We start from the raw sequence: 11,960 nt of genomic DNA, 5'->3' as shown, positions 1-11,960 counted from the left end.
ACTGTTGTCGTTGTCAACATTCAGGAATACACTGAAAGCAGGGTCTGTTACCGATCTCAGACTTCTCGGTTCGTAAACAGCAGTAGCACTAAAGCAGGAAGTTAGTATTTAGCATCCTTCTCTTGGGACTTGACATCAGCGGCCACATTGTGACGGACTGTGGAGCCGACATCGCTGCACAAAAATACATCCACAGGTCTGTTTGGCTCTGTGTTTGAGGTTTTCTATCGATTGGTTCTAAACATTTTGAACTGTTTGAAGGGCAGACACTAGTCTGCTGTATTTCACTGATTGTTTGAATCTCATTTTGGACTCATTTATTTTTACAATGTTCCAGTTTTTTTTTTTAAAACATGTGATATGAATATCAATGTATGTAGCATGTTCTCATGAAGTAGAATATACATTGTCTTTGTTAAATGATTTTCATGTTTTAAACTATGTAGGCGTGTTGCAACATATTGTTTTGAATTGTTTAGGTTTTATTTTATTTTTTTAAATGATTTAACATTTTTTTAAATAAATGCTATTGAATTATATCGGTTGGACATTGTTACTTCAAATACAACATTAATCTTAATTAATAAAACATATTATAGAATAATTTAGTACTTGGACTAATGCATCCAAACTGTGTTTTTTTACTTCTCACAATGTATAACGTTCAGTGATGGTCTTACTGTGAGAGTTACCCCCATAGGCTGTACATTAGACGTTGCCTCTATTAAACAAGCGTCATTTCGTGAACTGCTGGCGCACCAATGAAAAGTAAGTCCAACCCACCGCTTTCAGAACCTCATGTTTCATTGGCCCACCAAGATATCCGTCACAGCTTCCATGGCAACGGCCCTCGGACCCGGAAGTTGTTGTCTTCGCCGCGAAAAATCAACAGCTCAACTTCAGAGCGGTGGAAGTTTGTCTGATATAAATAATAAAAGCAGTCCCACCCGGACTAAGCCGGGCTGCGCGTGACCGCTGAGTGGGTAGAAGGCTTTCCCGTCCGCGTGCGGGGTGCTGTGGCCGTAATGCGGCGCAGGACAGCGGCTGTGAGTGTGGAAGTGAAGCAGGTGATAGGGGCCCTGTGCAGGCTGCTGGCGGCCGCCGGCCTGCAGCCCGTCCCCGCGCCGGACAACTTCAGACGGGCCAAGTTCGGCGGAGGAGCCGAGGTGGTACGTTCCTGCTGGGTTGAAAATATTAAATATAAATATTAAAGTTAGACTACAGGGCTCTTTATTCCATTACGTTTAAGATGAGATAATGTCAAGTTATATAAATAAACAGCAGTAATAAAACAAATTTAAAAACTTAAACAGTAACACAAATATTAAATATACAGATGGACTAAAAGTTTATAAAAGTTTTCACCAAGTGATTCAAATTAAAGTGTTCAAGTGGTTCATAACCTACTGAGGCTCAGTTTATACACATTGTTATTCCATCTGTATATTTAATATTCTTCTTATTGTTCATTTTTTGTTTTGTTTTATTGCCGTTCTACTGTTTATTTATATTACTTGATTTTTATCTTCATTTACTTGTGAGCAAAGCTGCTGTAATCCTGTAATTTCCCAACTGAGGGACTAATAAAGGATTATCTTATCTTATTATTACTATTACTATTGTTATTATTATTATTTGACAGCTGTAATTACTAGTTACTTAATTGTAACTCTCATAATTATCTAGTAGAGCAGCCTACATCAAACTAAATGAGGCTGTTTTAGCAACGATACCAGTGTCCGTGCTCTGTAGTGGCAGTACTCTTCGTCGTCTGTGCTGCTCGTGTTCGCCGTGCTGCACCGACGTCTTCCTGCTGGCTCTGCGTTCCCAGGAGGACCAGTTCTGGCAGCTTCTGGCCAGCATCCTTCAGACATCTCGCCTTGAAGCGCCTTCGTGGCGAGGAGAAGGTAAGTCACCTTGATCCCTCTGTGGCTTCAATGCTGTTCGTCGAGGACTTCAGAGAAGTCTGTTTTGTGTGCTCATCATCATCATCGTCATCATCATCATCATGTGACTCTTGCTTAGCACTCGTATGGTCATGCACCAACTGGTTTAAACCTTATTTACCTCTACTGATTACCACTGCACTACTTGACTTCTACCGTTTGCTCTTTGCAGACCTGAGTAGAACAACATAAAACAAGTCTGTGCCGCTTTCTGCGCATAACCAGGACCAAACCGACTAACATCTCTTGGTGGAGATGAAAACAGTGTGTTTTCTCCGTCTGTGTCTAGAGAACAGAGAGCGGGTGGCGGCAGGCCTCTGGCAGACTGGCTACCATGCGGAGTGGATGTACAGGAGCTGGGGAGGAGGAGAGGAGCGAGGGAGACTCTCCAGCAGAGACCTCCTCCTGGCGCTGGGCTGGCTGCTCGCTGCAGGAAAACTGGAGGAGCTGCTGACCCAGCAGGTGCAGCGGCTGGACAGGACACTGCTCACGCCTCGGCCTGTGAGTATGCCACCGCGTTAAAGCTGACTCTGTTTGAGTGTATTAGTGTGTAACTTGCTGTCTCTCCATCAGGTGGCCCCTGAGCTCCCCAATGAGCTCCCACTGGACTCCGCTTCGCTGAGGAAACTCCACTGGCTCATTGGCTGCCTGCGGTACCAGGGCCGGACCCTGCTGTCCATGCAAGAGGAGAAGACTCGCTTGCTCCACGCTGTGAGAAACATCCCGTCTTTCCCAACCTTTCCACATGCTGCCGTTCTGTAAATGTCACGTCGGGAAATATTGCTTCAGGTGTCGCAAATTAAAACCTTTTGTACAGGAAACGTGCAAGTTTCCATTCTGAACCAGATCCAGGACTTCTTCTCCTCGGTGATGCAAACATCCCGAAATAGACAAAAGGCACACTCACTGTTTAATAACTTCAGGAAATCAGGAAATGTTTTTATAATACTGGAATTGGAATAAGTTCTATGAAATCCATGCTTCTTCTCAGGTTTTCGTTGCCAGCGTTGCCTCTTCTGCTTCCTCCTGTGATCAAAGCTCAGCCGTGCTAAGCGAGGTAAGAGAGTGCGCTGCCGTTATTAAAAGGAAATACCAATAACATTCTCTGAAGTTAGAGTTACATAACTGAACAATTTCCTCCCGGTTTAATACAAAAATAAAATAAAAAAGAAACAAGCACTTTATTAATCCCCTTAGGGAAATTCTTCTCTGCATTTGACCCGTCCTTGATGAAGGAGCGTGTGTCTTCTCTCAATCTTATAGAATGCGGTGTTAAAGAACATATCCCTACTGTGTGTGTGTGTGTGTGTGTGTGTGTGACAGGACTGTGTGTGTGTGCAGCAGCTCTGTGACCTCCTAGAAGCGTATCTGAACTGGAAGCAGGTGGAGAAAGTCTTCTGGACCTGGATGGTGAGTGACAGCAGAACGATTCAGACAGTGGCGGCTGTGGTTTTGGTCCTTACGCCAGCTGTTTAGTTTACAGCTGATCGCGTAGCGCTGCCCCCGTGAGAGCTAGTTAGCTCGCGAGCTAACGAGAGAGCAACGCAGACCTGCTTTCCTGTTCCCATTGCGCGTGTCTGACAAGCAGGATGAGATGCGCTGCCAGCAGGTCTAAGTGTTACACACAGTCCACAGGGAAAGACTGCAGCTGCTGCTGCTGCTGCTGCTGCTGCTGCTGCTGCTGCTGCTGCTGCTGCAGCTGCTGCTGCTGCTGCTGCAGCTGCTGCTGCTGCTGCTGCTGCTGCTGCTGCTGCTGCTGCTGCTGCTGCTGCTGCTGCTGCTGCTGCTGCTTCTTCTTCAAGTTAAAGTGGTTGTTTTACAAGCAACTTGACTAGTGAGCGAGATAATAGAATTAAGGAAATAAAGGAACAAACATTTTGGTATTTGAAGATTAATCATCAGGAAGCCTTCCTTCTCAATCTTTGTATTCAAAATACTTCCTTCATGTAAATAATGTCAGAGTCTGTGTGACTGGAATGAGACACTGATGTATTATTTTGTTTGACCCAGAACAATTTATAATTACCAGCCAGCAGATTAGATGTCAGCAGCTATGTGTGCCTGGAAATGTGATGCAGTGTGTGTGTGCGTGTGTGTGTGTGTGTGTGTGTGTGTGTGTGTGTGTGTGTGTGTGTGTGTGTGTGTGTGTGTGTGCGTGTGTGTGTGCGTGCGTGCGTGCGTGCGTGCGTGTGCGGTAGGACAGTGTGTTGGATTGCCATCTGACAGATCCTGACGTGCAGAAGCCACATGATGCACCCAATGGGAGCGCAGGAGTGTGTCACCACGGAAACTGGGGGCTGGAGAAATTCCAGGAGATGCTATCGAGGCTGCCTGCAGGACAGGTGTGCAACACACACACACACACACACACACACACACACTCACCTAAAAAGGGCTGTACCACCGTGTACCAGACGAAGGGAAAAAAGAGCCAAAATGCGTGAGAGAGGGGGAATACAGGCACATGTGAAGGAATGATGAAGCACTCAATAAAAAGATTCAACAGAGTTCTTCATTCCTCCAGAAGACTCACGGTGCTGGTGCTGGTTTTGGAGAAAGCGAGTGCATGTCCAGCTGAAAGAGCTTAAACACTTGTGTGAGCACATCGTTAGCTGTAAGGAGAAAGACGGGCCTGCTGCTCCTCACTGCTGACCTCACTACTCCTTCTGATAAGCACAGCGTCTGCCTGCCTCCTGTCTTCATGCTCACGATACTCACTTCAATTCAATGAACTTTATTGGCATAAATGTTGCAATAACGATATTGCCAAAGCATGAAGACACTGCACAAACACAAAAACTCTCTACACTCTCTCTTATGCAAAAAAGCAAATGAATCCACGTACCTAAAATGTTGAACTGTTTCTTTAAACTTGTAATCATCGTATCGAGTGTCTCAGACACAAGTTCAGACCTCACATCGTAAAGAAAGAGCAATTCATATTGAAACAAAACATCTTGCAATAGAAACACTTCATTATCTCCATTATTCCCTCAGAGTGCACCACAAGGATGTTCAATTACATATTCAATCGGGCCTGATTTTAATACCAGGAAATTAATACTGAACTGAAATTCCTGAACGTTACCTTTATAGAAACCACATTAGCTAACATTAGCTAACATTAGCTAACGTTAGCGGAGTATGTCTGCACATCAGAGACAATTTTAGCTCTCATTTAAACTACTTCTCCCTCCGTAGTACCAAATAAATATGGCAAAGCTTATAACCATGCGTTGACCGTGGTGTTATTCTTGATTTGTAATGGTGTTTGTGTGATGTTTGCTCCTCTTATGCCCCAGAAGGGAGCGAGGAGAGGCAGAGGGGATGCTGAGGACACAGGAGGAGGAGAGAGGCCGCAGGGTGGACCGGACACCTCTCTCCTCTCTCCTCTCTCCTCCCTCTCCCAGGTGTACCGAGTCCGGCTCCAGACCGGGAGGCCGGTCGGACGCAGCAGCCCCCCAGCAGAGAGGACCCGCCACGGGGCCGAGGCTCCAGGCGAGCTGCCGGCGCGCCGGGCCGCCCGGCTGCTGCTGCAGACGGAGGCCGCGCTGCTGGAGAGGAGGGACAGGCAGAGACTGGCCAATAGGACGCAGCTGCAGGAGATGATTGGCAGGCTGGATGAACTGGTGTTGATCCCCCCACAGACTTTTACTTAATCCTCTGAATGCTATGTTAATTCAGAAATAAACACATTATGGATTTTCATGTTTTTAGTCTGCCAAAGACGCTCTCGACATTCAGATGGAAACCAGATATTTTCTATTCACACAAAAAAAAGTCTTTAAACAATCTGCAGCTGAAAAACATAATTACTCTTTGAACAATTAATCCCACAGAATACAATTACATTCCTATATAATATAGAAGTAAAACGTGTTTTAAGAACTGCGACATTTGGGAAACAATTGACACATGACTAGCTTAGCTTAGCACAAAGCATAAACAGCACTTTGGTCTAAAGTATGGTAAATACCTGCACAACCCTCAAATTGTAATTTAGTTTCTTCTTTGTTTAATCCATAAACAATAAACAGAACTTTAGACAGCTGTTTCCCCCCTTTTTTAAGACTTCATGCTAAGCTAGGCTAACCCTCTCCTGACTCCAGATCAGTACTTAAGGCTTCGACATGAGATTAATCTCAATCTTCTCATCTCACTCCCTAAAAGTCTCCCAGTATGTTAAACCCCTATAGTTTTTGTACATTTATTTGAAATATAAATATGTCTTTAAACATACAGCAGAATAACAATAGTTTAATTCAGCTTTACTACTGAAAGAAGCCAAACACATGTAAGTCATTGAAAACATAATTTGCATCTCTTTATTCATCAAATTGAATAACACCACATTATTTTCAGCATCATATGATATTGAAAGTGCTACAAAAAGGAGAATACAATGTAAAGATGGCAGACAGGTAATACCGCAGGTGTTTATGACTTTTGATGTGTACAATATATTCTTGTCTCATAAGCAACAGCCCCACAGACCCGAGGCATCCTTTCAGAAAGCTGCCAGCCGGACGCAGAGCGGCGCTTTGATTGGCTGAGCAAAGAGCTGTAAAGAGTAAATGATCATGAAGAGTTCACCACCAGCAGCTTCTGCATGTAGGAGTTGAGCCACTTCTGTCTCTCCATGGAGGTGAGGAGCTTACTCTTCTCTCTGAAGGCGGCGTCATCAGCCACTACCATGTTCCTCTTCGCCACGCCGGCGCCCTGAGACGACCACTCGCCAGGCCACGCCCCCTCCATGCTGGAGACACAGCACTTCAAGATCAGGGACCAGAGAACCATGCAGGCACCGAAGCCTGCAACACTCAATACATCACTGCTGTCACGGCACACTGGGCTGAAATAAAACATTAAAATGTTCTACTTTAAGATGAAAATATATTTAACAATATATAAAAGGAATTACAACAAAAAAGATGATTTCCATTTTTATATCAAGTTAGCTAATACAAACTATTTTCTACCAGTTATTATGAAATCCAATCATCAATCCATCTGCAACTTTTGGGGTCTAAGCCCAAAAGACCCCAAAGTCTAAGCCCGCCCACTTTTCCCCAGCCAATCAAAGGACAAGGATTGGGATTAAATCTGAAAACTGAACTTGAAGCTTCAAAACAAGTCAACAAAGCAACTGGTGACGTAACGCCGACTACATGCGCTTAACATACCGTCTACATTTTGGGAAATATACATATTCGCTATGAGAGTTGGATAATCTCAATGCCACTCGTCAAATGTGAAGCTCCAGCCAGCAGCAGGTTAGCCTAGCTTAGCATAAAAATTGCAAACAGGGTACTGTGTTCAAAGTGGAGTGTCCAACCCTGCCAAGCCATAGACACATGACAGTCATATTTTATACTTCGGGTTTTGTGCTAATTAAACAAAATATAACATGTTAATTAATAGCCCTGTTTCCAGTCTTTCTGCTAAGCTAACCATCTTCTGGGTTGAGCTACATAGTTAGCGCACAGATTTGAGAGTGGGATCAATCTTCTCTTAACTCTCGACTCAAGCAGCTCTCTGAATTAAATATTCTGAAGTAAATGAAAGAAGACACAAATTCAGACTAACAAATAAAGGACGGACATGAACAGAGTGCTGCCAGGCCCACACATACACAGTGACGCTGCGTTTGGCTAACAGCTAACGTAGCTAGCGGCACACACACTGCTCCACGCTGTTTCCCCTCACTGAGCGGTTACCTGTCCTCTGCCCTCTCAGGGGCAAACCGCCAGGCCTCGCTCACCAGCCTCGCCTTGCTGTCGGCTGCCAGGCCGGGCCTCGACATCATGTGAAGGCTCCAATCCCGGAGAGAGATGGAGGGGAAGAGGAGGTCCCAGTCGTCTTGTTTCGGTTCCTCTGGATCATCAGGTCTTCTGGAAGTTTAGCATATTAAACCTATTTATTCACTGTGAAGCATTTTTGATCGTATTCTACGTAAGAACATCAACACACACGAAGGAGAAAATAGAGTTCGGCCTCTGGTACGAGTCGCTCAGAGGTGTAATGATGGTACGCTCACTGCAAACCACTGTGCCGTAACACTCATACGGTGCTGCCTTGGTGAGATTTAGTGATTTCCCACCTGAGAGGCAGTCGAGGTTGAGGGAAGCCAGATGTCACCAAGGTCATACCCAGAATGCAAAGCAACAGGAAGGACACACGGGGGAAAGCAGGCAGCTCAGACATCCTAATGAAAGAAAGATAAGAAGAATAAACGATGGTGCCTTGAAGCTGCATATTAACTGAGTTGTGTATTTACAGACCAAATAAACAACAAAAAAATAGAAAACCATAAAAACAGAAACCTATTTTAATCATAATACAGATCACTATGTTTTTTACAAGGCAGGGCGAAAATCTAGTGAAATTATTTCTGGAAGCTGCTGGTTTCATGTTGGGCTCTGAAATGAGCCAGAAATGCTCGAGGCACCCTGACGCTGCTGTAAAGAATCCTTTCAGACCGTGCATGTATGATTGACACACACAAAGTGTCTTTTTTACCCCCAAAATATTTCACTTACAAATGCATAACCAGCAAATTACATCGTAGACACTCCATCACAGACTGTGAAGCCTTAGAAAAGCCTCTTTTGTTCAGAGTTTGAGAGCAGAGGGTCAGGATGAGCCAAGTTGAGTCATTCACGGTCAATGAGACACAACTTCACTGTCTTCAGCCTCAATACAGAACATACAATACATACAACACGGCTCACAGTACAAGCGGCTCCATGCAAACGTGTTGGTATGAGATTTGTTAAAGCTGTTAGGATTCCAGCTGATTTCTTACCTGCTCCTCAGACGGATGTGTTGTTAGAAGTTTGTACCTGCCAGGAGCCTCTCAGGGCTTCAGGGGTTAAAGGTCAGGTCACGAGCAGAGATATGTTCCAGGGTGAACAGCCGATCGCAGCCACAGCAATGACTCCTGTACGAGCAGTGACCAGGACTTTCTGTTTGTTGCTGCTTCCTGTCTACTACTTATTTATTCTCCCGTCTCCTCTGGATAGAAAGAAATTTGGATAAAAACTTGTATCACGCTTTGTTTCGTGTGTTTGTTTTGCCGGTTGCTTCTGTGAGAGTCGCGCTGGTCCACTGTGGTTGACGAGCATCGGTTTCTTGTCGTACATACTTATATACCCTGGACTGGAGTGTTTTAACCCCCATTCCCTAAACCACCCACACATATACGCAAGCATACACACCTTCACCAGATCAAACCAACTTTGAGTTTATCGTGCAAGAGGCCAGCCCGAGTGGAAGTGCCGTTAGCTTGTTAGTGTCCCATTTTTAGTCATGGTGCTGTTGTGGAGAGCTCACCATCTTATTACTGAATATCATTATTGTGTGTGTGTGTGTGTGTGTGTGTGTGTGTACATTCATACTGCCAGGTTGAGCAAACAATGGATGCTCCTCTCAAAAGATGAAGGCATTACTGTCGTCTACGCAGAAATAAATATGTTTATGTGGGGAAAATGATTTTACGTGATGTCCACAATGGAATATTTCAGATGAGACAACAACACCTTGTGAAATAAATAAAGTAATAGTAAACTCAACCTGCAATAACTGACGTGACTGACTAGAAACTATACTGTCAGATATTAGCTTGAGTTGACGACTTGTTAGCATACACTTACTCATTTATTAGCATTGATTTGGAGTCGTGTTTGTTTCCTGCTGCTCTGTAGCGCAGAGACCAGTCAGGTCTGTGCTGCAGACGTGAGACGTGTTTTATAATGTTTTGTAGCATGTTGTTATTTAGCGGTTATAATAGTATAAAAGTGTAAGCATGCTAACATTTGCTAATTAGCACTAAACACAATGTACCTATGGTTATTGTTTTGTTTTTCATATGTAGTCATACAGCAAGGCACACTGTTTGACCTGATGAGGGAACAGGGATCAAAGGAGACAATTCAACAGACATGGACCTGTCAATCAAACGTCAATCAGATGTGTAAATATCAGTCGACATGTTTCTGGTTCAGAGGAAATGAAGATGACACACAGAAAGAAATGAAAAGGTTTCAGGTCCAACTATGAAAAAATGACTTCATCAGGATGATTATTAGTTTGAAATGATGCATCTGCAAAGTCCAACTCTAACAAACCATAACACAACATGTCAAGGTCCGACACGTGAACATTCAGCACGTGAACATTTTCTCTGTAAAGGTTGACTTTGATGACGTGAAGCAGAACAAAGTTCAGAGGGTTTAGAACAGAGAACATTCAGGCGACGTCTCATTGGAGCAGATTTCCGCACACTTCCGCGCATCTGTGACGTTTACATTCGTTGACGTACTAAACCATATATTTACCTTGTTTATTACTTTTGGTGTTCAATAGATCCAAATACAGCTGGGCTTTGTTTCATAAAACAAGCTATGATTTACAGTTTTCTATGAAACTGTGACTTCTCTGCTCAGGGAGACGCTGCCGTATCTCTTTAGTAAATAGTAAATAAATGCCTGTTACCATTTGCATGGCAGTTTTTCAGGGCTTCCCGTTCTTATCTGCACACATAAAGGTCTGAGTGGCTGAATAGTCTTGTTAAACTGGGTCCAGTCGTCAATGAGCACACCACAGTGTGAACGACTGACGTCACGTATCCAGTAGACACAACTTCATCCCATCGTGTCCATAGATCGTCTCAGCTTACCAGCTTCTCCGAGACAACCTCGGGGAAAACATCTGTGGACTAAAGGCATCCGTGTAGGATTTAGCGCTGTACACACACACCTTGTTAGTATATGAAACATCAGCTTCACGGGAAGTGATGAAATAAAATGTGATGTGTCCGTTCGCAGCTTGTTGTTGATACTTTGCCTCTGTAAAAGCATCAAACACTGGAAAGACAAAAAGAGGTGGAGAAGCTGAGGTTTGTGGGCAGACAGGAAGCTTGTTACCATTTAAGTGCCTCGTTATGGCCCTGGCTGGAAATAATGACCTGCAGACAGGAAGCAGCTGGTTCTAACGACGGCTGAGCGACACACCGATGTTACAGAAGATAACAAGCGTCACACACAAAGTAGTGTCACCTCACACCACCTGCACTCTCATCAGAAACACCTTCACCTCCATTCACTGGTTTGAAATGGCATCCAATGAATGATCAAATCCTGGAGGAACTTGAGTGCATTGTGGCGTTTGCATGTAAGAGCTGGCTGACAGCTCCGGCATCGCACGGACCGCTGCTCCTTTGAAAGGAGTGCACCGTGCTCAGGGTCCAGCATGCTCCGATCACAGCAGCTCCTGGTGTCCACATCGTTCTAAACATAGACCTTTTTACTGCCGACATCATGAGTTCTTCACGGTGGGAGCTGGAGGCAAAACAGAAGGAAGAACAAATGTGAATCACCTCACAGTCGTGGGCTAAAGTTAGCCGATGGGAGCTGACATCCTGCTGTGTCTGAAGTGAAGGGATCGGTGACGCATGCACTTAACATATTTAAGACGAGCTGTGATTCGAGGCTGTAGCGAGCTACAATATCAGCACAGCGGCTCAGCGATGGAGAGAAATGCTATGCTAATGCTAACAGCTGATCTGAGCTCACACAGAACGCTAAACTCTGAGAGATCTCTGCAACTCTCATTATGAGGAAGACATTTAAATATTGAATATTGTGAGACTCTTTTTGATGAGTCTCTCTTGACGGTGATGATGCTAAACTCCGCCAGTCGTTTAGCATCATTCGGTGTGTGTTCATCTGCTGCTCTGCAGTGACACAGACACACAAATGGGAAGATCCACCTGAATGAATGGGACCTGGGTCACATGCAACAGGAGATGAAAACAAGGTTTCTGCCCACAGATGTCCAGATGTGAGCTGTGTTCACTGCTACGATCAACCGGTGGAGCTAATCAAAGTCTCCTTTGGTTGTGCAGGAAGACGACCCGGAGGTTGGTCTTATTACTGGCTCATGACTGATCTATAAAGCTTTGTGGATCGTAGTTTGACATTGGAACCCTGGCTGGGATTTTACACGCTGTGAACA

At 44.5% G+C, this 11,960-nt stretch overlaps 3 protein-coding genes across 5 annotated transcripts in view; 2 read left to right on the top strand and 1 right to left on the bottom strand.

The window, feature by feature from the left end:
- The window catches only part of dnal1 (dynein, axonemal, light chain 1), a 6,387-nt gene extending 5,850 nt beyond the window's left edge, over positions 1-537 (top strand). For both annotated transcript variants that reach the window (XM_068595520.1, XM_068595521.1), the window contains exon 8: positions 1-537. This exon is cut by the window's left edge and continues 713 nt beyond it. The gene's annotated coding sequence lies outside the window, so the exon portion shown is untranslated.
- A 327-nt stretch (positions 538-864) lies between these two features.
- Positions 865-5,654, top strand: tedc1 (tubulin epsilon and delta complex 1). Of its 2 annotated transcripts, none has more exons than XM_068595506.1 (8): positions 865-1,169; positions 1,832-1,907; positions 2,236-2,447; positions 2,520-2,657; positions 2,938-3,003; positions 3,270-3,356; positions 4,145-4,288; positions 5,252-5,654. In XM_068595506.1, the coding sequence occupies exons 1-8, from the start codon at positions 1,026-1,028 to the stop codon at positions 5,603-5,605; spliced, it is 1,221 nt and encodes a 406-aa protein (XP_068451607.1). In that variant the 5' UTR covers positions 865-1,025; the 3' UTR covers positions 5,606-5,654. The 2 variants fall into 2 exon arrangements, with proteins under 2 accessions (XP_068451607.1, XP_068451606.1); XM_068595505.1 differs by having other exon boundaries at positions 5,249-5,654.
- Positions 5,655-6,524: 870 nt separating this feature from the next.
- On the bottom strand, positions 6,525-8,150 carry pth2 (parathyroid hormone 2). Its single transcript, XM_068595516.1, has 3 exons — positions 8,047-8,150; positions 7,664-7,837; positions 6,525-6,702 (listed from the first exon to the last, which is right to left on the bottom strand). Exons 1-3 carry the CDS (start codon positions 8,148-8,150, stop codon positions 6,525-6,527), a joined length of 456 nt encoding a protein of 151 aa, XP_068451617.1.
- Positions 8,151-11,960: the final 3,810 nt, after the last annotated feature.

This window comes from Clinocottus analis, unplaced genomic scaffold (assembly GCF_023055335.1).
Source record: "Clinocottus analis isolate CAN_PGR_092001 unplaced genomic scaffold, fCliAna1.0.p SCAF_30, whole genome shotgun sequence".
Taxonomy (NCBI): domain Eukaryota; kingdom Metazoa; phylum Chordata; class Actinopteri; order Perciformes; family Cottidae; genus Clinocottus; species Clinocottus analis.
The sequence above is the reverse complement of the archived record's forward strand: the minus strand, read 5'-3'. Positions and strand labels throughout refer to the sequence as shown.